This window comes from Pogona vitticeps, chromosome 4 (assembly GCF_051106095.1).
Source record: "Pogona vitticeps strain Pit_001003342236 chromosome 4, PviZW2.1, whole genome shotgun sequence".
Lineage (NCBI taxonomy): Eukaryota > Metazoa > Chordata > Lepidosauria > Squamata > Agamidae > Pogona > Pogona vitticeps.
In genome coordinates, this window is record NC_135786.1 from 96170381 (window position 1) to 96197534 (window position 27154).

The 27154-nt window shown below is 42.3% G+C and overlaps 1 protein-coding gene across 9 annotated transcripts in view; it reads left to right on the forward strand.

Moving 5' to 3' along the window:
- The window catches only part of BCAR3 (BCAR3 adaptor protein, NSP family member), a 193659-nt gene that overhangs the window by 152470 nt on the left and 14035 nt on the right, over positions 1-27154 (forward strand). For all 9 annotated transcript variants that reach the window (XM_078391780.1, XM_078391779.1, XM_078391781.1 and 6 more), the window contains 4 exons: positions 15438-15581; positions 16596-17038; positions 18038-18138; positions 22451-23070. In XM_078391780.1, the coding sequence (XP_078247906.1) occupies positions 15438-15581; positions 16596-17038; positions 18038-18138; positions 22451-23070 (1308 nt within the window). The remainder of the gene's footprint in view (positions 1-15437; positions 15582-16595; positions 17039-18037; positions 18139-22450; positions 23071-27154) is intronic.

Below are 27154 nucleotides of genomic sequence, written 5' to 3' on the forward strand. Positions count from 1 at the left end.
AATGGCTTTTGGGCAAAGAAGGACATAACATAACATCCAGAAAGTGTAAAAAAAGGAGGCGGGGACTGGTGTTTTCTCCCTACAGCAGTCCAGGTGATCAGGATCATGTTAGTGTCTGTCCAAATTCAGGAAGATTTTGATTTCCTCACCCATTCCTGTTTCAATCTCCCAAAAAAGAAGTTGTGAAGAGGAAGACGATTGTACTACAGAACAGGAGAAAAGGGGAAGCTAGGAGATGCAAATAGATTTGTTAACAGCATGGTTATCAGATTTCATGAAACATTTTTAAACCTCTCTGCTCTTCTTGAAGGGAAACTGAAAGTGATATGCCATGATTAAAAATAATCCTCTGACCTTTTCCTATAGAAATTAATATACAGAGCACTTTCTACTGAGTTTTGAGTAAAGAGTGTATCTAAATATTTATTACAAGCAGCTTCTTAGAAAACTTTTCTTAGAGCCCTGTAGAATTTCCAGTCTTGTGTCATATATATTTATATAACCAGGTTTGTGTAACTTTCTTTCTCATATCTAGATTTCAAATCCTATAATTGGGGGGGGGCAGTTATCCATAGCTGGAAATCATGGCTGTGATAGTAGACGAGGTGCTTGCCCCCTTTGAATCGTAAATGTGTTTGTTATTTTAATGCACCCAGACAAATGGATTGTACTGTAGTGGTGTACCACAAATTGTGCTAACTACTATGCAGCTCTCCTCGCCACCACCCATACCTGCAGATGCCCTTACCTACGTGTATCAGTTGCTACTGGCATAGATGGATCAGAGGAATATGTTGAGGTTTGCGTGTGTGTGTGTGTGTGTGTGTGTGTGTGTGTGTGTGTGTGTGTGTGTGTGTGTGTGTGTGTGTGTGTGTGTGTGTGTGTGTGTGTGTTGTGGGTATGCGAGCATGAAGCACACTCCTGATTTCCTGGAAATGTTACATGTACACCATTGTATTTCCATGCTGACGAATGCTACAACACAACTTGGAATGTTAATTTTCATAATTATTTGGTTTTAATTCCATGCCCCCCAAAATAGTTATAATTACACAGTAGTAAATTTTCCTGCCTTGATCTAGGGAAGAATTCTCCACTTGGCCAGTTCCAGCGGCAGTTTTCATCAGTTAAAAAGGTTCAGCACATCTATGAGGTCTTTCATTTCTCCAAAGATCATACTTATATCTTTATGCTGCCCGGAGTGGAATCTGTTCATTAGCCAAGGCCTAGCATAAGCCAAAGTTATATCCATAGAACCTGTGTGAACTACAGCTTTCTAGTCAAAGCAAATCCAACCAATTTTATTTGCACAGTGCCAAGCAAACTGAACTATCCACATTATCTTCTTGTGTATCACAGTGTAGTATACAATAAATTTAAAAGGTACTCTTGCAGGAGTGAGGTTATTCTTCGGTAATCATAATATAACTTAGACCTTTCTTTAATTTGGAAAACAAAATACAGTATTACCAAGCTATTGGTCAGTTGTTGGTTCTGTGCCTTGTGTTGCCGATATTGAATTTATGCTTGATATGTAGTACTTAGGGTTGGAAGCCTCTTGGCCAGCTTAGCAATTTGGCATAGCCAGTGTTTTTACTCACAAGGAGTTCCTGTGCTAGGCTTTGTGAAAAAGATTACAAATCCACGAAGACTCATATTGCAGTTCCATGTAAGAATAAATGAAGATAAAGATGCTGGAGCAGACACATGTAACTCAAGGTTGTGATTGTTTTTTTTGTGCTTTAAGCTTATGACTAAGATTGTAAAAGATATTATGTTAATTAGAGTGACACATACACTTCCACGTGAATTTTGAGATATGGTGTTCACTATGAAAGCAAAATTAAAGCTTATGCTTCTTGAGTAGCTTGTTTATCTTGGCATGAGTTCCTAATACCTAAAATCATGTTGTATGTTGTCATGGCAACATTCTTTGGTCCAATCCGCATGTGTTCTGGGAAAACTCTATAGGAATAGCAGTTTTCTATAGAAGTAACAGCTGGCCCTGTTCAGAAATAAGATTCTATTTAGGAGGTTTACAGCTCTTTAAAATAGACTTGATATAATGTATATTTCCATGTATAAAATGACACTTTTTCCTTAAATAATTTGAGAAAAAATTGAGGGTTGTTCTATACACGGAAGGCAGCTCTTTACCACTGCCTTTTGTGAAAGCATGGGGTTTCGCAAAAAGGAAGGGGAGGCGTTGATCCCTTCCTTTTTGCTAAACTCCGTTCCTTCTCAAAAGGCAAGGAAAAGCGGCATTCACTTTGACAGCCACTTTCCTTGCCTTTTGCCAAGGCACGGGGCTTAGCAAAAATGGAACCCTTTGATCCCTGCTTTTTCTAATTTGGGGTTAGAAAAGGGGGGGTCGTCTTATATTTTGGGTCACCTTATAAACAGAAAAATACTGTATGTACTGCAAAGAGCTGAGATATCTGCTGCTTCATGTTCAATTAAATCCAAGCGAGTGCTATCTTAAAGCATTTACGAGCATGGGATGGGAGGGCTAGAGATGGCTCCTTGGGATTCCTCTTCCTGTGGCTGTCAGGGGAATCAGAACATGTGATGAGAAGATTGCTAGGCCTTTCCTTTGATCTTTTAGTACACTGGCAATAACAGAAAAGCATTAGGGCAGCTAGCAGAGAGTTGTGAAACATGATGAATGTGGAGTTCACATGACCTGTCTTATCCTACCATTAGGCAGAATGTGGCAACAGTGTAGTGATAGGTAGTGTCTCCTTGCATTATTCAACTGTCAAGTCCAGTCCTGTTGGTTTCCAGAGGTGGAATTAGGTGCTGGTTTGTCCTTTGCTTTGTTTCATATGCTGGTTCTGGTGTAGGTCATCAGTTCACTCTGATGTGAACTGATGACCTCAGCAATGTGGGGAGAAAGCAAAAGCTGTTGTCCTTCTTTTCTTGACCCCTAATAGTGAATGGACCAGTAATCTTTTCATAGGGAGAGGATGCAAGGACCCTTGTCAAATCTTTATTCTCCCACTAGATGCCGTCTCAGTCTGATATATCTATATAAAGAGTTGTTCTTAATTACAGCTCCTTGCAGCGCAAAATAATTATTTCTGCCGCTTGGGATTCTAATGAGACAGCACATAGGGTGTATTTATAGCTTTCTTTCAAACAGCAATAAATTATTTGGATTCATTGTCTCCAGAGGATGCAGTCATTTTCACAAATGTAGCAGCAGGGGGTCTATAAAATGCTTCATAACTAAAAATAGTATTGAGGCATGAGAAAATAATGGAGAACGGTTGAGCAGTAGTCCAGTAACTGCCTTGCTGACGTTCTCAGAACCATTTCCCCTCCCCTCTCTACCTCCAAACAAGTAATGAGGAGTGAGATTAGACCAATTAGGGTTTATCATGAACCAAAGATATGAGATTAAACAGATGGTTTGATGTAACATATTTAAGGAGACTTGATGAAATTTATTTTATTTAGCTGCCTTGAGCCCCTTTTTGGGAGAAAAGTGGGTTAAAAACAAAATAAATGAATAAATAAAATAAAGCATTTGTATCACTTCTTTGCCAAAAAAGATCCCTCCTTCCTTATAAAATCATAGAATATGGAATAATTGAGTTGGAAGGGTCCTATGGGGCCATCGAGTCCAACCACCTGCTCAGTGCAGAAATCCAAGTCTGTCCGTCCTTCCTTCCTTCCTTCCTTCCTTCCTTCCTTCCTTCCTTCCTTCCTTCCTTCCTTCCTTCCTTCCTTCCTTCCTTCCTTCCTTCCTTCCTTCCTTCCTATCAGAGCATTACCCAATTTAAAATTAGGGATTATATGAAATATAAATAAAATAAAACATTTAAGATGATTCGACTATTTTTAAAGTGGTCAAAAATAACCTTATCTCAGTCCTTTGCTAGATCTTCTTCTGCACACATGTGGGGCATGAATTCCATGCACATAAGTGCTGCATTGATTGAATTTCTCTACAGTTAGAGAAAATTTATCTGGTACCCAAGTAACCCCATTTTTCTTGATTATTCTTTGATCTTTCTCCTTTGCTTTGAAGTATATTAAGCTATTTCCAGATGGCTCAGCTAGAATCTTTGCTTTGAAGTCTATTAAGTGACTTCCAGATGGCTCAGCTAGAATCTTGTCCTGGTAGGAGACACTCGCATTCATCCATTCAGTAAGGTGTGATGTTTTTGTTATCTGTGGATTTAGCCTAGCCTCCTCTGGTTTAACATTTAGGGCTTGAGATGTGTGCAGAAAACTTTTCCTTGATTTTAGCCATCATCTAGGGCATTGGTTCTCAACTTTGGGTCCCCTGATGTTCTTGGACCAAAAATCCCAGAAGCCTTCACCACAGCTGTTGTGGTCAATATTTCCGGAAATTGTAATCCAAGAACATCTAAGGACCCAAGGTTGGAAACCACTAGTCTAGGGGGTTGGTGTCCATAGAATGGATGGGTTTGGTGCTGTATTACCTTATTTCATTCATTATTTGCTGACCACTCTTGATGTTCTTCTGGCGGGGCAATACCAGTCAAGTAATGGACTTTTTCAATGGGGATAGGTTTCAGACAGCCAGTTCTGCATGATTCATTAAGAGTGCCATCCACTTGTTTGATATGTGATGATTTATACCATATGGTGGTAGCATATTCTGCTATGGCATAGTAAAAGGACAAAGCTGTTGTTCTTATTGTTAGTTGGGTGTGCATCCCAGTCTGACCCAGCCAGTTTCCTAAGTATATTATTTCTGGTGGCAACATCCTGTTTGGTGTTTAGACTTTTTTTGGGGGGGGGGATATCAGGGTTTGATCCAGAGTGGTGGCCAAATACTTTGGAGCAGGGCAGTTTTCCAAAATCTTAAACACAGGGATAAACTAGACAGATTGTAATATTTTTACTAAGATGGGGGAAATAAACAGTCTTTTGAGACTGGTAAAATGGCCCTGGTTTTTGTCTCATTTCCCTCCATTGAAGCTAGCTGTAATGGATGTTGTTGACTCTAACAAAACTGGAAGGAAGGACTAGGAAGGGGTGTGCAAAATGTGTATTTCCAGAAGTTGTTGCACTACAACTTCCCATATTCCTCACCACTGGCTATGCTGACTAGGGCTGATGAGAGTTGTAGTCCAAACAACATTTAGAGGACTATACCTTGTCCACTTTTCAGTTAGGACTAGGAGCTTGTTTTTTTGACAAATATAGTTTAAGGGAGTGGGGTTCTTACATCTGAACTAGACGTGGACACAAACAAGACAAGAAATTGTGAATTTTAGCTACTTGGAGAATACAGAGATTGATACCATCAGTAGCATATTGTGGAACAAAAGGTAAGAAGGGCCCAGGAAGTATGTACGTACAACTGTTGGCTTCTGATAACTTTTTAGCCAGCAACTTTCTCCAGAGGCCCAAACAGTATAGCTTGGATGTATGGCTTCAGGGCAGGGGATTTGAACACATTCTTAATGGCTGTTTAATTTTCAAATGAACACTGTGCTTAATTTGGATGTTGTCCCTTTACCATCGTCGTCTAGTCGTTTAGTTGTGTCCGACTCTTCGTGACCCCATGGACCAGAGGACGCCAGGCCCTCCTATCTTCCACTGCCTCCCGGAGTTGTGTCAAATTCATCTTGGTTGCTTCGCAGACACTGTCCAGCCATCTCATCCTCTGTCGACCCCTTCTCCTCTTGCCGTCACACTTTCCTAACATCAAGGTCTTTTCCAATGAGTCTTCTCATCTCATCAGATGGCCAAAGTACTGGAGCCTCAGCTTCAGGATCTGTCCTTCCAGTGAGCACTCAGGGTTGATTTCCTTTAGAATTGATAGGTTTGTTCTTCTTGCAGTCCAGGGGACTCTCAAGAGCCTCCTCCAGCACCACAATTCAAAGGCATCAATTCTTCGGTGGTCTGCTTTCTTTATGGTCCAGCTCTCATATCCATACATCACAACAGGAAAAACCATAGCTTTGACTATTCAGACTTTTGTTGGCAAGGTGATGTCTCTGCTTTTTAAGATGCTGTCAAGGTTTGTCATCACTTTCCTCCCCAGAAGCAGGCGTCTTTTAATTTTGTGGCTGCTGTCTCCATCTGCAGTGATCATGGAACCCAAGAAAGTAAAATCTGTCACTGCTTCCATATCTTCCCCTTCTATTTGCCAGGAGGTGATGGGACCAGTGGCCATTATCTTAGTTTTTTTGATGTTGAGTTTTAGGCCGTTTTTTGCACTCTCCTCTTTCACCCCCATTACAAGGTTCTTTAATTCCTCCTCACTTTCTGCCATCAGAGTGGTATCATCTGCATATCTGAGATTGTTGATATTTCTTCTGGCAATCTTAATTCCGGTTTGGGATTCCTCCAATCCAGCCTTCCGCATGATGTATTCTGCATATAAGTTAAATAAGCCGGGGGACAATATACAGCCTTGTCGTACTCCTTTCCCAATTTTGAACCAATCAGTTGTTCCATATCCAGTTCTAACTGTTGCTTCCTGTCCCACATATAGGTTTCTCAGGAGATAGACAAGGTGATCAGGCACTCCCATTTCTTTAAGGACTTGCCATAGTTTGCTGTGGTCCACACAGTCAAAGGCTTTGCATAGTCAATGAAGCAGAAGTAGATATTTTTCTGGAACTCTCTGGCTTTCTCCATAATCCAGCACATGTTAGCAATTTGGTCTCGAGTTCATCTGCCCCTTCAGAATCCAGCTTGTACTTCTGGGAGTTCTCGGTCCACATACTGCTCAAGCCTACCTTGGAGGATTTTGAGCATAACCTTGCTAGCGTGTGAAATGAGTGCAATTGTACGGAAGTTGGAGCATTCTTTGGCACTGCCTTTCTTTGGGATTGGGATGTAGACTGATCTTTTCCAATCCTCTGGCCACTGTTGAGTTTTCCAAACTTGCTGGCATATTGAATGTAGCACCTTAACAGCATCATCTTTTAAGATTTTAAATAGTTCAACTGGAATGTCATCACCTCCACTGGCCTTGTTGTTAGCCAGGCTTTCTAAGGCCCACATGACTTCACTCTCTAGGATGTCTGGCTCAAGGTCAGCAACTACATTGTCTGGGTTGTCCGGGATATCCAACTCTTTCTGATATAATTCCTCTGTGTATTCTTGCCACCTCTTCTTGATGTCTTCTGCTTCTGTGAGGTCCCTCCCATTTTTGTCCTTTATCATGTTCATCTTTGCACGAAATGTTCCTCTAATGTCTCCAATTTTCCTGAACAGATCTCTGGTTTTTCCTTTTCTGTTATTTTCCTCTATTTCTTTGCATTGTTCATTTAAGAAGGCCCTCTTGTCTCTCCTTGCTATTCTTTGGAAGTCTGCATTCAATTTTCTGTAACTTTCCCTATCTCCCTTGCATTTTGTTTCCCTTCTCTTCTCTGCTATTTGTAAAGCATAATATCACCATGCTGGGTGATATTATTGCCATGGTGTCATGGGCCTTACCTGTTCAGCCAGGGGCCTGCTCAGGTGTTGAATATCATTCCAGGACTAGTTTGAGGAGTTGTCAGGTCTACAGTCAAGATGGCTGCTGAATGACTATTAGTACAGTATTTCCATCACATGATCTTTACTTCTTGTCCCTGCAGAGATAATGCAGCTGCTGTGGTAAAAGGGGCAAGGACTTCTGCTTAATAGGATGATTGTTTCCTTTCTGGAGATGGGCATAGATGTTGCTGCCTTTATCAATTAATGCCCCACTTCTCTTCGTTTTTCCTCTTCTTCCTCCTCCTGCCTGCTCTTGTTTCTTTACAACCCTCCAGGCTCAATATATATTATGGCGCCACAATGCTGTTCGGGTGCGTAAGAGAGCCCTTGGCAGAAAGTGTCTTCTCTATTTGCAGTCCACCTTTTGCTGTCCTTTCTGCTTTAGTGCAAATCACGGACACAGGTAGAAACCTGTGGAGGGTCTGGTGTTTTCGCAAACTGCAAAGTTTTCCAAGGATTCAAGTAATATTTTGAAATATTCTGAATGCTGAGACTGCTCACTGATAACATTCCTGTCCTAAGCGAGAAACCCTCATTTGGCAGTTCCTGAGGTTCATTTGAATCTCTCTTGGCAAGCCAGGGCAGGTAGCCACAGGAAATGACTGACACCCTGCAAGGGAAGCAAGAGGCTATCGTGAAATCGCACCGTTTATTTGCAGTCTCATCAGGCGTTCATGTCGCTGTCTTTTTATCAGGAAGAGCAGGAAGCCACACTGTGATTGTTAGGTATGTTTTGAGTAAATAATTTTCTGACTATGACAGATAAATGGTGAAAGAATTGACTCTAATAAGAAGAGTGCATATAAAAATTAAACAGCTAATTATTTCCTGTATTGTTTGTGCTGTCAGAGGGATTTTATTATTTATTCATTATTGTAAGGTTCCTGTGTCTCCTTTTTAAGTATATTGTTTCCTCAGGGTAGCTCACAAATAGACATAAAACCATTTTAAAATAGCCTCAATCATAAAATATCCTCTCTCAGGGATTTGTATGTAACATAAAAGACATGGAATTAGCAATCAGTTGCGGTCAATATAGCAAAATATATATCCAGAATTCAGTAGAACAATTCAACGCACCCAGCAGGCTGAAGCTGTTGAAATCAATTATTTAAGGGACAACTCTGCTGGATCAATATATTTCCCACCATCAGAACACATGTCTCCAACACAGATATCCTTACACACAGAGTGCTCCTCTGTTGTCTGTAATGATGATGGAAGGAAAGAAAGCGTTTTTCTTCCATAGAGCTTCAAGATTGTGGAAGCTTGCTACTGGAACTTAGCACTGATACTAAAATGACCCTGGCAGGATGGATAAGTGGGGGACTTTTTTAAAAAATAGATTCACTCATTTCAGTTAAATGAACATTGGTCTGTAAGTTGCATTTCTGATCTCTCTCAGAGGTCAAAACTGGAGGCTTGAAAGATACCTTTCTTCATAAGACCTGGCCCTGTAGGCAGATCCTAATACTGCTTCCCCCTCTAGGACCCAGAACTCTTCCTGCAGTTTAAAAAGATGATCGGTGGCCTGAGGAGAAAGAAAGCCTGGTGAGCAAGAGGGTGAATGTGGGGATAGAGAAAGACCAGTGGGAAACAAAACGTGTGGAGGGTGAACAGAGAACAGAAGGAGGGAACAAGAGTGGCAGAGTGGGAGTGGTGGTTAAGGTGCTTTAACTCAAGTGAGGCAGGCAGTGGTCAGAATTTCTGCATCATCAGGTTAACTTCTCTCCTCATTAGGAAGATTTATTGGCCTCCTTACCTGTACTTTTGATAACCTTCTATTAGCTTCACATGCTGCGGGTTCACCAGGGTTTTATGGTGTCACGGTTCCACTTGTTTCTCTAGACTTTAGCTGAGTGCATTGTTTAGTTTCAAAAGTCGGAGATGCCTGGGCTTAAATCTTCTTGGAAGCCACAGCTACTGGCCTGGAAGCTCTCCATACTTTACCTACGCTCAGCGACACGTAACCCTTTTATTGGGTCTTGATCATTGTTCCAGGGCTGAGCTGTGGGATTCCAAGTAGGCTTAAGGTCAAACCTTGCTTTACGCTTCTTGCTGGCAGTGCAATAAAATATAGAGCTGATTCAAGCACTTCCTTTGATGAATTTGAATTTAGTTGTTGTTTTTAATCACTGAGCAGACACTTTACATCTATCATAAAGGATTACATGGCTAGGATTTTTCACAAGCTTCAAAATGCAGGGAGGAGAAGGATGATGCACGTTGGATCTACATGTTTATGTAAAGTAATTTCACCACAAATTGTTACATGTGTGTGAAAGGGAGGTGGGTTCAGTGGAAGTAGAATGTCAGCCAGGCTAGATGTGAATTGACCCCCATGGGCTGTAATCAGAACGTGACTAGAACTAGCTTAACATTGTGATCTGTCTTGATTACTCTCACTGGGAGAAAAGCAGCCTACAAATGATAAGATAAATAGCAGGGCAAGGTAAATTTGAAGCAACCACCCAAATACTTTGATTTTATATCATAAAATCCTAAATCACTTATGGGTGATTTTGAGGAGGGAAAACTAAAGGACAGTCATTTGACATTCAGTTCATCTGAGCATCCACAGTGATCGGCCGTGGTGATGATTAGTCTAGAAAACAATTTTTACCATGAAGTGAGATTATCCAATGCATCAAAATACAGTATATTTGTAGAACTAATGGTGAAACTTAATCTTACACTGAACGACACCTGAATAGAGGTTATTTATGAAATACTAATTCACAAAGTCTAAGTACAAAAAAGAAAGGGAAATAGTGTTAAATATAGTTGGAAAATCATTTGAAAAACATGGCTCTGCAATTATTGTGGGATATTTGGGTGAAGATCTAGTGATACAAATGTTGGCCAAAATCCTACTGTGAGCATACAGTGTACAGTATAGTGTGACACTCAAATGATGAAACATTTGGTAGTGAACAGCTACAAATTATGTGGCCAACTTGGACATTATTTGTTGCATGCTGAGATTGAACAACTTGGTATTCAACAGATGATGTCTACGTTGATTGTGCAACTTGCAGTAATTTGCCTCCAGAAGTTATACTATTTACATTATGCCAAGATTTTGGCCATTATTTCATAAGATATGTCCAGAGAGATATGACCATGTTAATCTATAGCCTGTTGCTACAAAACTGACCAAGAATCTAGTGACAATTTAAAGACAATTTCATTTGGCATAAGACCAACAAGTTTCATTTGTCACTTCTGCCACAGTGCATCAGTAGTTAGGGCAAATAAAAGTTGTTAGTCTTTAAAATACTAGAGATTCTTTGTTGGTTTTGCTTTATGGGCCTGCCTTCTTCTGTTTATCACATAAATATATTAGCTGCTATTATTTTGAAGATGGAGCATTTCCCTACCCCACCCCGTTAAGCATTGTTTCTGGAAGGCAAACAAGAGGAAGGAAATTAACCATAGCTTTTAATCTTGGCATTAATGCTGTCCATAACAGGATGAGTGATTTAATTTACTACACTAGCTGTTAGACCATTGGGAGGACCCTATAATACATGTCATGTCTTTATATAGCATAAACTCTAAACATGGTATTTTGAAGAGAACACTTCTAACACCAAAGCATTCATAAAAAGATCACGTTCAGAGGATGAGAACTTGTGTTGTTCAGTCTTTTTTCAGTCACTATAGAGAGGCATTCACATCTCTAAGAAAGGCCTGGGAGTTTGTCCAAGTTCCTAAGAGGAAATACAGAGCCATGGGAAAAATGTTTCCATGGCTATTTGTTGCATGGTAACACCCAGCCTACAATCATGGAGTCCCCAGTTTTGTATTACTTTATTTCTGCTTCTTTAGAAGCTTCAAAGAAGGATTTATTTAGCAACCACAAATATCTACAGAAACTATTCATATTCTGCTGACTTTTTGATGAGCAGTTTTTATCAGGAATGTTGAATTGCAAGAGTGTCTTGTGGTTGCCCTCTTTTTCAGGAACCGTTGCAATATCCAGTATGTTTTTGTGGGTGGGATAAAAATGGGGAGAAATCCTTTTTTAAAGATTGCAGCTCTCAGAATACTCACACCAGTCAGATTAATCAACAGCATGATTAGTTTGGGCCTGATTACTAAGGATGCTTATTTTGAGAAGAGCTAGTTTAGTAGCTGAGTGAATTGGATACAGTACTTGGCTGTGGAGCCAGAGATAAGGAGTTTGTGAATAGGCTCAGGCAAACTGCACAGTCTCCGAATGCCCACAGAAGAAGGGAATAATAAACAGTTTCTAAGTACCTAGAAAACCCTGGCATTGACTCAATGACATTTAATTAGATTAATTAATTTCATTTTGAGAAGGTCCCCAGAACATGATTGCTTTTGTTGACTTCCCACTTGAAGGGCATCAGTTGTGGTGACAGGGACACTAAGTGGCAATAAGGAAAGAGAGTAAATAGCAGAAGTGTTGGCCAAGGAGGTTGTTGATGTGAACTGGCTTTTTGTAGACTCTCCTACCTACTGTCCTGAAGAGTCTTAGTAGGGGAAAGGAACAATGCTTCAGGGTCCAAAATCTCTTTCAGACTGGCAGCATTCATTGGAATTCAGACTCAGGTTCAGTAGCTCAATTGAAGCATCCAGGGTTGGGCTAAATAGTGTAGGTTAAGATCGTGTAGGGGTCCTGTATGCCATTTGGTGTGATTCTTGCATCCACATGACATGCACACGTCAAGCAACCCTATTTGGGCTGCCTCCCCTAAGAAAAGAAAGAAAAGATCCTCCTTGACCCCTCCTGTCTCTTCCTTCTGAGCGGAAGCTTTCAACTTAATTTTTTTCAGCACTGCTCTGAGAGGCTTAAACCAAAAAAAGTTGCTTCCTCCACTTTAGAAGCAGAAGAAAAAAAATGTTTTTTTGTAAACCATTAAGTGGCTAAGCATAATGATATTGGGAAATCAAAACTGGATGGGACATTTAAAGCAGAAAGCTCTGCACGTACTGGAATTGAACCAAAATGGAGTGACCTTACCTGCACCTAAGAAAGAGTAGCTCCTGACAGGAAGCCAAAAAGGTTCAGGTAGGAATGCTCTGGGAACGGGCTGGTTTGAGCTGATACTTACGTCATCTAGTCACTAGCAAAAGCAGCAGATGCACATGTAGTCACTCCCTCTGTTTTTCCTATGTAGAATGTGTGTTGAAACTGATGCACATTATTTGTACATCGTAGCCAAGACACAAACTTCCTAGGCTTCAAATAGACTTCAAGTGTACCTCTTCTCTGTGAGAATTGTGCAGAGACAAAAAGCTTGTAATTTTGATATGAAAATCCACAGGGCAGAAAAAAAAAGTTGACCGATGCCAGTCAAAGAGACTGAATTGACCCCCCAAAAGTTAACGGGTTTCGCTTCCAAGTAAAAACTTTAATATAACAAAAATAAATAAATAAAGCTTTCGAAAGGAAATCATGTCCTGCCATCTTCAGGATACAAACGGCATACTAACTGCAATTGCATAGAGTAATATACACTCAATCTGATTACATCAGGGCAGAGTTTCCCCATTCCTACCATAATGTCATACCTTAGCTTGCTGCTGCTGAATGACAAATAGCATCTGCACTTTGTGGAGGAATGCATATAATTATAAAGCATCTTGGTTTGCAAAAACATCAGGGGGAAGAAACAAAACGGGAGCTTAATTTCAGCCTTATCTGCAGCATTTGAGCTGATGTTTGTCACCCCAGAAGATAATTACTGAATGGGAGGAGTCAAGGCTAGACAAGCCTTACTATCCAAGATGCTGCTCCTGTATTTAGAAGCAATGTTCCCTCGAGTGGCAAAAAAACAGTCATAATTGTGAAAACGCAATGAGCAGAATCCTATTTATTCCTTCTCCTCATTCCATGACCTGTTGTATGAGTGGTTTTCAAGCTAGACCAGACTGTGCAGCAACTAGCAGTGTGGACAGCTGAGCAAGCAAAAGGGAGCAATAGGATTTTGAACATTAAAAGTTAAAAAAAACCCACAAGTGTCATTAGAATTTTAATTAGAATGCAAATAACAGATTTGTTTGCATATCTAAGTTTGTGTAATAAAGACTAGCACAACAAAGGAAATAACTGCAGGAGATAAAATGTGGTAACAGCAGGAGAGCCAACAGTGTAATGTGGCTACAAAAAAGGCAAATGCTGTTTTAGGCTGCATCAATAGAAGTATAGTTTCCAAATCCCATGAGGTGCTGGTCTCCCTCTAGTCAGCACTGATTAGGCCTCACCTTGAGTCTTGTGTCCTATTCTGGACACCACACTTCAAGAAGGATGCTAACAAATCGGAACAAGTTCAGAGGAGGGCGACAAGGATGATCAGGGGGCTGGAAACCAAGCCTTATGAGGAAAGGCTGAAAGAATTGGGCATGTTTAGCTTTGAGAAAAGAAGACTGAGGGGTGATATGATAGCATTTTTCAAATATTTGAAAGGCGGGGGGGGGGGGGCAAGATCTGTTCTCAATCATCCCAGAGTGCAGGACACACAACAATGGGCTCAAGTTACAGGAGGCCAGATTTCGGTTGAATATAAAGAAAAACGTATTCACTGTTAGAGCAGTTACCTCAGGAGTTAGTGAGTGCTCTAACAGTGGAGGCATTCAAGAAAAACTTAGATAATCACCTGGCAGATATGCTTTGGTTGTATTCCTGCACTGATCAGGGGGTTGGACTTGATGGTCTTGTAGGTCCCTTCCGACTTCACTTTTCTATGATTCTATGGAAGAGTAGATCAGATTTTAGTGTTTTGAGGCCCTAAGCTCTAAACATTTTTACAAGTGAAGACCACTGACAGCAGCACTTTTAAGATGAAATCAGGCAATTTTGATAAGCACAAAGACAAATAAGGCAAAGGAAGCAATGCTCCTCCCAATTACTTACTGTTCTATTTTTTTAAAAAAGTTACTTGAATCATTTTGTATATTTACATTGGTGTAACTCCATCCATGGAGCGGCTGGATAGCTCAATGGCTTAGGTATTTGGCTGTGGAGCCAGAGCTTGGAAGTAGAGCCAGCTTGTGTAGTCATGGACAAACTCCACAATCCTATGGGTCCTCCAGAAGAAAAGAATTGTAAACCCTTTCTGAGTTATCTACCCAGAAAATCCTGAAAAGGGTTGTGATGTTGGAATTGACTTGAGAGCACATTATTGTTATTGTTGTAGAAGGAGTTGTGGAAGGTATGTGCAGAGGATGCAAATATAATTGGAGTGTACGCTACAGGATTTTAGGAATATACTGTATTGCTAGTATACTTTTTGGCTGACAGAAATGTTGAAGCAGAGCCTCTTCTAACTTGTGTGAAATGGGAGTTGGGGCTGAAGCATTGGGAATAAGTGGAGGAGTTGTGTCTTGGACAGCGTCAAACCATGAGTTCCTCTAGTTTAGCATTGCCTGCAGCGGTCTTCCCATCCAGGCTCTCAACGTTTCTGACCAGCATTTGGCCATGCTGACTGGAATAGATGAAAGCTAGGGAAGGCTGGTTTGCTGTGATGGCCATGGTTTTCTAGTGTTTCAAACAGGAGTTTTTGCCAGCTGTACTGGAAATGCCAGGCAATAAGCGATGTGATGTGTTTTTTTTCACACAAAGCGTGTTCCTGACAATGACAATCATTTCCCCAGCAGGGATCCTCTTTTTCTTTCTCTCTCCATAAAACCATTCATTCTCTGGGAGAAAGTCCATAAATGACTCAGCAGGCACACTGGTTATTATTGCAAGCATCCAGGTGGGACATTTTACGATACACCTTGCAACATGTAATCATTACCTATCTTCTCTCTTGGCAGTACAGTAGCTTTCACAAATACTGCTTAGGGATCAAAGGCTTGAAATAAGGGAGCGCCTGAGTACTATTGGCTGTTGCGCACCTCCTGATTCAATGGGCAAAATGAAAGTTTTGAGCAAACTAAGGTGTTTCTCATCAGACCTGGAATGATACGTCTCTCCTTCCTTCTCTGTTTTTCAGTTTTCAAAAGACAAACAGGTGATGGACAGGCAGGCAGTGGGCAGTTCCCCAGAGAAGTTAAAGAAAGAGTTGGAAGAGGAGCTGCAGATGAGCAGTGACGATCTGCGCAGTCATGCCTGGTATCACGGGCGTATCCCACGACAGGTGAGTCCCTTCCGGGTTCCCCATTCAGGCGACTCAGCCAGTTCTTTCCTGTTCATTTGTTCTTCCTTGTTTGATCCAACTATCTTTTTGGTCCCACGGCTTCTTTTCCCCCAGCAAATTCAATTGATCAGAAACCTACGTATCTCTTTGCTAGTTGGAATTTAGTAAATATTAAGGAAAACACATGAGCAAAGTATTTAGGGAGCAGAAATTATGTAATTACAGGAAACGGTGAAACATATGAGTTCAATTCCCCCACTATGCCTCTTTGGTAGGAGGGCGGGACTTAATGATCTATAGGGTCCATTCCAGCTCCACAGTTCTAAGATTATATCCTTTCTGGATTCTGTACATAAAATGAAACACAAGTGTTACTCTAGAAAGAGTGAACCTTGGGCCAGTTATTTGGGATTGGACCCGGGCCATGAGTAGAGGTTTGGGTGCAGTACTGCAGAGTAACCACTGTGTCAAGAGATTCCTATAAATAAACAAAGAGTCCTTGTTGCTGAGATACTGATGGATACACATTTTTTTAAAATGAAAACCTCTCGGCTTTCTTGGAGTACCATAGAAAAAGATGACCAATCCCAGACCAAACAAACAGTTTTTTGAGCCGATTCAGTCTGTTTGGTCTGGGATTGGTCATATTTATATATGTGTATGTTGCTTATATTTATATCCTGATGACTAAAGTCTGGTGGATTACTTAAATGGGAAGACTGATTTGCAGGATAAGACAAGCTCCAGGAAGGGGAAAAGGAATATAATTTGCCTGAATTCGCTGAATTGTTCAGAGATTATATATTTGAATAGCAGCTGTATAGGTAGCAATATTTATCATGTTCTGATATTCCCACTCCCTCTCATTTTGGAATATAAAAGCTTTTAATGATCATCTGTGTTTTTCTTTAGGCTGAAAATTAAAATCTGTTTATCTGTATACCTTCAAAAATGATATAAACATGACAGGAGTGTTTGTTTCCTTTTGATCTCAGCAGTCCTTTTCTTTTACAGGTGGCGGAAAGTCTTATTCAGAGAGATGGAGATTTCCTGATCCGAGACTCCCTCTCCAGCCCTGGGAATTTTGTTCTTACCTGTCAGTGGAAAAATGTCTCTCAGCACTTCAAGATCAACAAAACCATCCTGAGGCTCAATGAAGCTTACTGCCGTGTTCAGTACCGCTTTGAAGATGAAAGTTTTGACAGCATCCCTGGTTTGGTTCGGTGCTATGTGGGAAACCGCAGGCCAATATCAAAGCAGAGTGGAGCCATTATATTTCAGCCCATCAACAGGACAGTTCCGTTACGATGTCTGGAGGAGAAATACGGCGTCACTCCAGGCCTGCACAGAGAGGGCGGCATTCCTGAAGGGCAAGGAGAAACACCCAAAAGACTGAGCCTCAATATGTGTAGTCACCAAGCCAGGGAGCAGAATTCAGTTCGAGGAAACCTTTTAAGGTGTGGTCCTCTTGTCCCATGAGAGAGTTCAAGACTTTTACTGGGGAATAGATTGTCACTTTATAAATGTTGCAAAGGGGAGAGTTGAACGCCCCTTCTCCCAGAGCTGCTGCTCCAGGCTGGTCCTTACCACCCTCACCCTGGTCCAGTAGGAGCAACAGGTTGCTGAAACTGAGGAAAGAAATAGTTTGGACTCTGGCATTGCCTCATTCATGCTGGGTTGGCAAGGACCATACAACCCTTTGCCCTTCACAGGAGTGCACCACAGTGCCGCAGAGAGCAGGCCAGTGCCCCTTCCTCAGCAGTCTAGTAGAGGTGGGCTCCGTGAGTAAGTTATCACAGTATTGTTCCTAACACGCCTGGAATGAGACTCTCTGGCTCTACAGGGATGGCCCTACAATAAGGTAGAGTGGAGTAGTTGGCTTAGGTGGCATATACTAGGACAGTGGAGGCAAACCTTTTTCGGCTCAAGTGCCCAAAATGAGAGGGTGGGGAAGAAACCAGTGGCTGCTGTGCCATCCGGAAGACCAGAACCAGAATAGGAAGTGGCAGTTTCAAGGGGAATCATGGGGACAGACAGGAAGTTAAAGGGGGAATAATGGGGACGGACAGGAAGTTAAAGGACCCAGAACAGGAAGAGAACGGGGGAATCCCAGCTGCAGCCACTTCAAAAGGTTTGCTGCGTGCCAGAAGGGCTTCGCATGCCACCTGTGGCACGCGTGCCATAGGTTCGTCATCACTGTACTAGGAGGTGGGGAGCTTGTCCGTAACACTCTTAAATTAGCTTGCTTTCTTCAGATGTGGGGAAAAACACTTTCCTGTTGGCAGTGTGTCAAACAGGAGAGGGTATCATTTCATCCTGTTCTATAAACATCAAAATGTGTTGGGTTGGCCTTATAAGATGTGTGTTATTTCTCTAAGCAAAATCATTGGGAGAAGCATGATCCTGAACTCTGGGAGTTGGGCTGAGTTGAGCCATGCCTTTTTTTTTCCTTTCAGAAACAAGGAAAAAAGTGGCAGCCATCCAGCATGTTTGGACCATGTGCAGGAGCGGAGATTGCCCCTGAAGACTCACCAGTCAGAAAGCTATCTGCCAATAGGTATGTTTGGCCACTGACTAAAGAATTCAGCATGTAGCCAGATGGAATCAGGGCAATGGAGTGCTGTTCACTGAGCTTCTGCTTGAAAGATGTCCTGGTTACTTCTGGGAGTTATAGTCCAAAAATGTTACTTCTCCAAGCCCTATGGGTGTTGAGTTATAAGTGGACGGTGGCCCATGTAGTTCATGGGTCATGTTTCACCTCAGCAGTGAACTCATTGCAGAGGTGGCATTTAGGAGCTCTGCCCTATTCCTTCTTCTTGAGATTAGTATTTAGAATTACTATCCTAGGTAGGATACTAGGGATACTCAATGTGGTGTAGTGCAGCGGTCCCCAATCTTTTTGGAACTGCAGATTGGTTGAGGGGGGTGGTCTTCATGTGCGCAGGGGTGGGGGCACCCCTGCACTCACGGGTGGGCGTGTTGTGCGAGTGCAGTGCGCTCTCTCGCACATGTGCGTGAGCACAGCACGCCCATCCATGAGTGCAACACGCCCATCTGTGAGCGTGACATGCCCCCCGCAAGCGCGACATGCCCACTGTATGTGTATGCGGGGGCAGTGATCTGTCTCTGTGGCCCAGTCCTGGGAAGCCCATGGACTGGCATTGGGTTGGGGGTTGGGGACCCCTGGTGTAGTGGATAGAATGGACTAGGATTCAGGAGGTAAAGATAAAGGTTGCCCTTGACAATTTGTCCAGTCATGTCTGACTCTAGGGGGCAGTGCTCATCCCCATTTCCAAGCCATAGAGCCAGCGTTTGTCCGGAGACTGTTTCTGTGGTCATGTGGCCAGCGCAACTAGACACGGAACAGCATTACCTTCCCACCGTGGTGGTACCTATTTATCTACTCGCATTTTTACATGCTTTCGAGGATGCCTGGGTTCAATTCCCCATTCAACCATGGAAGCCCTTAAATATTTCACTTACTTTGAAACAGCTATTAGGGTCACTATAAGTTTGTTCTGACTTGATAGCACATGACAACAATCCTAGGTGGTAATACGAAATACTTTACAGAGTTTTTGTGAAGATTATTGCACTAAAAGATTATATAGTAATAAAAAATCACTTGCGAACACAAAATAAGGAGGAGATTTAATTAGTTTTTTAAAAAAAGAATATATGACTGCCACTATCTTGGTGTTAGAACTGCTTCAGATACTTTAAAAGGAAAAAAGCAAGGAGTAAAGATATTCCTATTAACAGATGCCTGTGAGCCCTTCTATTCGAATAGTTCCAAAATAAATTGTGCAGAGCAATCTATCTAACTGTATGCAGGTTGCAGAATTTCCGCATGTTAGCCTGAAATACTACCTGTGCCAGCAGCTTTGTAGACTTCCTGGGGTAAGTGGAAGGTGTGGAAGCAGAATGCTGAACTGCGCCTTATATATTTTTAATTTTGAGAAAACAAACAAGTGAAAGTGTGTTGGCTAGACTGGCTTCTTACTGCTTTAAAGCACATGAGTTTGTATGAAGTTACGATTACTCCTCCCTAAAATTTTCGATGTCTGGAGGAGTTTTGCCTGTGCAGTAATTGGACCTTTAAAGGCTTCTTAGATACATTCCGTATCCTGGAAGCCATCAGCTGTCCGGGTAAGAGCCTGAGCCATGCCCCTGGGATTCATGCATGTTTTAACTCCTTGTACCAGGTTCCCTTTTTCAGGAAATGCTCTTCCCGTACAAAACGCAGGGCTCTTTCTACTGAGTCATGGCCTCATTTCTGTTTCTGCCCGCCGGATACAGTTACCAACTGGCATCTCTTCCCAGCCCTGGAGATATTCTGTCTCTCAGTGCACAGCCTTATAATATTGTTGCTCTCACCACAGATTGATGTGGCAGTGCATCTGCTTTGCATATACAAGGAGAGATGCTGTGTTTTTGTGGAGCTTACCATGGAACATCTTCTAAACAATGCATCTTAAATATATGGTGCTGGAAAGAATTTGAGGAATCTGAAACATTTCGCTCCAGGGAACAAGAATCTCCGAAAGACCTGCAGAATGGCACCATATTGTGTCATGGGGGTTGGCACACTCCTTTTGTTCAAATATGAACATTTGTGTGGGGTGAGATAATACTGTATAAGGATGATGCTCAATATGTAAGAGAGAAGTGCCTGTGTGCAAAGGGATCCAAATAGGGATCAACCGGACTTCATTTCTTTACAGCGAGAGCCAGTATGGTGCAATGGATGGAATGTCAGATTAATACTCAGGAGACCTGTGTTCAAATCCCTGCTCAACAATGGAAACTTACTGGAGGGTAGCAATGGTCAATCCACTCCTTAAATATCTCACATACCTTGCACACTCTCATGGAATTACCATAGAGTCAGAAACAACTTGCTGTCACAGAAGAACAACCCAAAACATTACAAAGAGTAACTCCCAATCGCTGTACATCTCCTACCTCCCCGCTTAACCTTCGTCTCCAAGTTGCATAGCATGAGTAATGTGTTGTGTACAAAGGCCTGTGAGCTGGGGCCAAAGAGGACATTGAGAAAATGGAAAAAATCCCTTTTTTTTCGTCTCATCCCATTTATGTATGTGGAGACAAACAAAATGTCTGGGAAGCAGAGAAAGGATAAGCAGGACCAGCAATAGTGTTGTGGTGTGGAGTGTATCTGTTCAGGGTGCCAGCCATCCAGCCATGCCCACTTTCATGGTATGCCGTTCTATTCCCCAGATATTCCATCTCCTCCAGTCTACAAGCGAGCAATCTGTGGCCACAGAACAGGCTCAGTCCTCACTGAGCTGTGCTGGCTTGCCCCCTCCAAACCTGGTGACACCTCAGTCTTCTGTGGGGTGCTATTCTGGTTGCACAGGGATTGGCACTCAGCAAATGGAGTCTCCTGGTGTTATAAATATGATGGGGGAGAACACTTCGCCGCTCTCACTTCCCTGGTAGAGAGAAAAATCTCTCGTGCTACCCTCACCCATCACTGAGACAAAGTCTTCTGTTCTTTATAGAAGAATGTAAGGGAAAACATATGCCTGCCCAGGGTGCCTACAGTCTAATATTCCAAATTGTTTGAGGCAACAAAGGAAGGGAAGAGAGAGGCAGAAGGTAGAGGTTTGGCAGATATCTTTTCCAGGCTTGCTTTGGTTATTCACTGGAACCATAAGGCCAGTCAACTGGATCCATGTTTGAAATACCATATATGCACGTAGAATTAACGAATATGTCTCTGTGAACATATAGCTCAGATCAAGAATTAGCGCTGGCATTGGAGGTGAACTCGCAATACTTTCACACAAAAATATACTCTTCTCACAGCTTCATACTCTGATTTTCTCATTCCGTTGTTGACTAGTACAGAAGGACCGCCATATCTTCGGGATCAGTAACATGGTTTCACTTATCCACTGCCTGAAAATATTAAATAAAAAACCTGAGAAATATGGGTTTCTAAGGTGCATTATCAGAACTGGCCACTAAAGGGGGCCAGAGGCTCTGCTGTATATAGATTTTGCCATACAAGGTTCTTGGCATCTACGGGGGAGGGGGGGAGGCCTGGAACCGATTCCCCATAAATACCATGGTCCTAATGTAATTCAAATACAGCGATGCCTCGTGAGACAAATGCCTCGTGCAATGAAAAACTTGCAAGACAAAAGTGTTTTGTGATTTTTTGGTGACTCGCAAGACAAATTTTTCTATGGCCGTGCTTTGCAAGATAAATAGGAACGCATTAATTACATTTCAATGCATTCCTATGGGAAACTGCACTTCGCAAGACGAAATTTTCGCAATACAAAACGACTCGCAGAACGAATTATTTTCATCTTGCGAGGCATCACTGTAAAGTTTGCCCTTGCGAATCTACTGCAATCCCCCCTACCTTGTGTCCCTCCACTCCATGTCTGACGGTGTCATCGGTGGTCTCTGGTTGCTTTGGGACATCAGGTGTGGGTCAATTCACATGTACATTCAATTTTTGCAAGTAAAAAAGACAATTAAAAAAACTCTTCCTTATGATATTTGACAGACACAGAGCCTGCTATAATTGGCTTGAAAATTGGTACACTGCTGATAAACTGAGAATCCACTGGTACACATGTAAGCAAGCCCTTTCAAAGACCGCTTGAGAGTCAGAAAAGTGTGATAATGACTTGTGTGAAGGGGGGGCTCCCCACACATGTGATCCTGCACTCCTTAATATATGGGCTAGGAAGGGATGCCCGAGACCCCTCCCTCTTGTTTGCTCTCTGGTGGGTTCACTGTCCAATGATATCTCTTGTAACAGGGAGTGGACAGTTGCCATTTGCTACTTTTATATCACACGGTCATATTTTCTTCTCTTTGACTTTCAGGTCTAAAATATCCATCTCAAGGGACTGAAGTTGAAACGAGCCCTTGCCCAAAGTCCCCAGCATTCAGGACGGGCAGCGAACCTGCTCTCAGCCCACGTGTGTTCAGGAGGTTTGCTTCGGAGTTGCAGATCAATGATGTCCTTGGGGGTTCTGACAGCCAGCTCTACCCCAGGCCTCCACCTAAACCTAGCAAAGTGCCCTTTCAGAGGCCTCCACACGGCTCAGAGACACTTTACTGTGAGCTGAGCACGGCTCTTCCCACAGACTGCAGAATGACAAAGCAACCTTTATGTCAGAAGAACAGCTTTGTAGAACATCTGACTGCCATGGAGAATGGGACGCATTGTGAAATGACCGACATGATCGTGGACAGCAGCAACTCTTTGCTGAACTCTGTGGATCCACTACCACCCCAGAGTGAAATAGGCAAAGACAGTGGTGCCTTTGTCAAGCCTGTTCTTGAGATGGTCTCTAGTTTCAGGCCAAACGATTTTGAGTCTAAACTCCTTCCCCTAGAAAACAAACCCTTGGAGACAGCAATGCTGAAAAGGGTGAAGGAGCTGCTCACTCACAACACTGCCAAGATCGTTGCTCAGCATATACTTCGGATGGACTGCAAGGTAAAGCTGTATATATGTATACATTTTGATTTTCTATTGTATTCTGACTTATGGCTACACTTTTCAAGGTTTTCTAGGTAGAGAATTCTCAGAAATGGTTTACCTTTCCCTTCTTCTAAGGACACTCTGGGACTGTGCAGCTTGCCCAAGGCCACACAGGCTGGCTCCACTTGCAGAAGGCCCAGTGGGGAATCAAACTCCCTATCTCTGGCTCCGCAGCCAAATACAGTGGTGCCTCGCTTGACGAGGATAATCCATTCAAATGACAAGCGAAATCCTTGTCAAGCGAAATGAAGAAGCCCAATGAAACGCATTGAAAACCGCTCAATGCATTCCAATGGGCGAAATACCTCAGCGTCCAGATCTTCCATAGGGCGGCCATTTTCTGGTGCCTGTAATGTGAGGAATCCGTCCTAAGCACAGCGGGGAGCCATTTTAAACAGCGGGCAGCCATTCTGAAACCCGACGATCAGCTGTTTTCTGATCGTCGTAAAGCGAAAAATCGGTTCCCGAAGCAGGGAACCGATCATCGTGAAACGATTTTTCCCATTTAAAACATTATTTTGTGATCGCAAAAGCGATCGCAAAAACTTCGTTAATCATTTTCCTCGTCTAACTTGTTAGATTCTCTGTCAGGTCAGGAACTATGATGCCTGAATATATTCCTAAGAGCCCTACTGAATTTTATAGACCTCTAGGTTTATAGCCAGATAGCTGGATTACCTCAGTGGCGTAGGCATCTGGCTGTGGAAAAATCAGAAGCCTGTGTTCATCACAGCTGGCATTTATCCCGAAAAAGGATTGATTGAAGAATGAAACTGAGCCACATTGACCATCATACAGTATAAACATTCATCTGAGTATCAAGTTTTTCACCGTTGCAATAATTCCTAGCGATGTCAGTTTGTCTACCTCTGCAGGTTTTATTTCTCTACATAGCTTCTATATTCCATATGCTCAGAAATAATATCTCAAATATTCAGCTGTCTTACAGCTATGAAAAAGCTGTATGGACAAATGCTTAAAAATATATGAAAGCTAAACTTAAATTGCAGGCAAATACTTAAGTCAGAATTTGGTCCAAAATTATCTTTTTAACATAAAATAGAACAATAATAATGTTTCAGTTACATTCTAAAAAGGCAGGAACTTATAGCCTAAAAAGCACATTAAAAAACAGAAGACAGAAGACATATCTGAAACACATCTTTAAAAAGTAAAACCTTTGTAACTTTAAATAATTTTTAGCCTTTAAACATATTAAAAGCACACACAGAAAATTACTCTTAACTGTTCACCAAGCCAGGCCAGTTTTAATCTATGGAGGGAAATCCGTGATGATGGTTGTTCATTGTTGACTGTTGCTTCTAAAAGCCAGCAACACTATCAGCCAATCCAGCCAGCACATGTACACTGTATATTAAAAGAGTCTAAGAGAACTGTTGTATGAAAAGAAACATCCATGTTACATCATCTAGCTTTGTGCCTTTTTTTCTTGCACAACTGCTACAATTGGGTGCGTTGTGCAGGCACATTAACAGTAGAAGTTGTGAATATGTCTCTGTTTTGATATCTGACACACTTCACTGGCAATTTCAACAGACAGTATGTAGCCTCATACCTGGAGCTTATAGAAAAGTACTTTTTAAAACTATGGCTCCAAGAATCACTCATCTGATGGGACCATTGGCTGAGATTCTGGAAATTGTCTAAAAATAACTTTTCCATATACCATATAATATCTTAATATATAAACTTGTAAATTGTTGTTGTTGTTTAGTCATTTAGTCGTGTCCGACTCTTCGTGACCTCATGGACCAGAGCACGCCAGGCTCTCCTATCTTCCACTGCCTCCCGGAGTTCTGTCAAATTCATGTTGGTTGCTTCGCAGACACTGTCCAGCCATCTCATCCTCTGTCGACCCCTTCTCCTCTTGCCGTCACACTTTCCTAACATCAAGGTCTTTTCCAAGGAGTCTTCTCTTCTCAGCCGAAGTACTGGAGCCTCAGCTTCAGGATCTGTCCTTCCAGTGAGCACTCAGGGTTGATTTCCTTTAGAATGTTCTCCTTGCAGTCCAGGGGACTCTCAAGAGCCTCCTCCAGCACCACAGTTCAAAGGCATCAATTCTTCGGCGGTCTGCTTTCTTTATGGTCCAGCTCTCACTTCCATACATCACGACAGGAAAAACCATAGCTTTGACTATTCTGACTTTTGTTGGCAAGGTGATGTCTCTGCTTTTTAAGATGCTGTCAAGGTTTGTCATCGCTTTCCTCCCCAGAAGCAGGCGTCTTTTAATTTCGTGGCTGCTGCCTCCATCTGCAGTGATCATGGAGCCCAAGAAAGTAAAATCTGTCACTGCCTCCATATCTTCCCCTTCTATTTCCCAGGAGGTGATGGGACCAGTGGCCATGATCTTAGTTTTTTTGATGTTGAGTTTCAGACCGTTTTTTGCACTCTCCTCTTTCACCCTCATTACAAGGTTCTTTAATTCCTCCTCACTTTCTGCCATCAGAGTGGTATCATCATATCTGAGGTTGTTGATATTTCTTCCGGCAATCTTAAGTCCGGCTTGGGATTCCTCCAGTCCAGCCTTCCGCATGATGTATTCTGCATATAAGTTAAATAAGCCGGGGGACAATATACAGCCTCGTTGTACTCCTTTCCCAATTTTGAACCAGTCAGTTGTTCCATATCCAGTTCTAACTGTTGCTTCTTGTCCCACATATAGCTTTCTCAGGAGATAGACAAGGTGATCAGGCACTCCCATTTCTTTAAGGACTTGCCATAGTTTGCTGTGGTCCACACAGTCAAAGGCTTTTGCATAGTCAATGAAGCAGAAGTAGATATTTTTCTGGAACTCTCTCGCTTTCTCCATAATCCAGCGCAAGTTAGCAATTTGGTCTCGAGTGCCTCTGCCCCTTCGGAATCCAGCTTGTACTGGGAGTTCTCGGTCCACATACTGCTGAAGCCTACCTTGGAGGATTTTGAGCATAACCTTGCTAGTGTGTGAAATGAGTGCAATTGTGCGGTAGTTGGAGCATTCTCTGGCACTGCCTTTCTTTGGGATTGGGATGTAGACTGATCTTTTCCAATCCTCTGGCCGCTGTTGAGTTTTCCAAACTTGCTGGCATATTGAATGTAGCACCTTAACAGCATCATCTTTTAAGATCTTAAATAGTTCAGCTGGAATGCCATCACCTCCACTGGCCTTGTTGTTAGCCAGGCTTTCTAAGGCCCACTTGACTTCACTCTCCAGGATGTCTGGCTCAAGGTCAGACATCCTGGAAAGTAAATAAATAGACATTGTAAATAGACATTGTCAAAAGCAGGAGGAAAACCAGGTGAAAATCAGCAACATTTGGGGAGGTTTCTAGAAGAATAAAATAGTTGCCATCTGCAATTAAAGTTTGAGCATCAGGCCACCATCTCTAGAAGGACATTCAGGAACACCAGAGGGAAGCTGACAACCTGCTGAAATTCATAGATGGGGTCACTGGGAGGACATCTCTTGATGGTTTCTTTAAATGGACAGTTTTGTATGGCTGGAGGTGGTTCCATGTTGTTTTGGTGCTTTAAAGAGCAAAATCAGCACCATGAATGACAGCTGGAAATATACTGTCAACTCAGGCATTGCTAAAATGGTAGATCACTGTAACAAGGTTATCCTTATCCAGAAGAGATAACCTGGTGGTCCAACTAGTCTTTTCCTTCTACAAGCTGAATCAAGAACCAGGTCTGTCTAGAGGCCCTGCATATTAGCCTTCTGGTGCTGATAGGGAGGCCAAAACTGTGCAGACCAGCCTTGGTCAGATGACTGCTCAAACTGATGCTCAGCTCATTGATGGGTTCACAAGGGAAGATGAAGCTGGACTAGCTGGCTCTGGGCAAATAGGTCATAGGTGCTGTTGCTTCGGTTATACACAGACAAATACAGTGGGATTAAGGCCAGTAACTCTCTTCCCAGAATAAATTATTATGGTCATTGGAGAAGTGACTCCTAATTCCCTTTTCTGGATCCCTTGCTAGTCACAGAGGAACGTTGACTAAAGTGAGTGGGTGGGAATCTGGCCATTGACGGTATCCC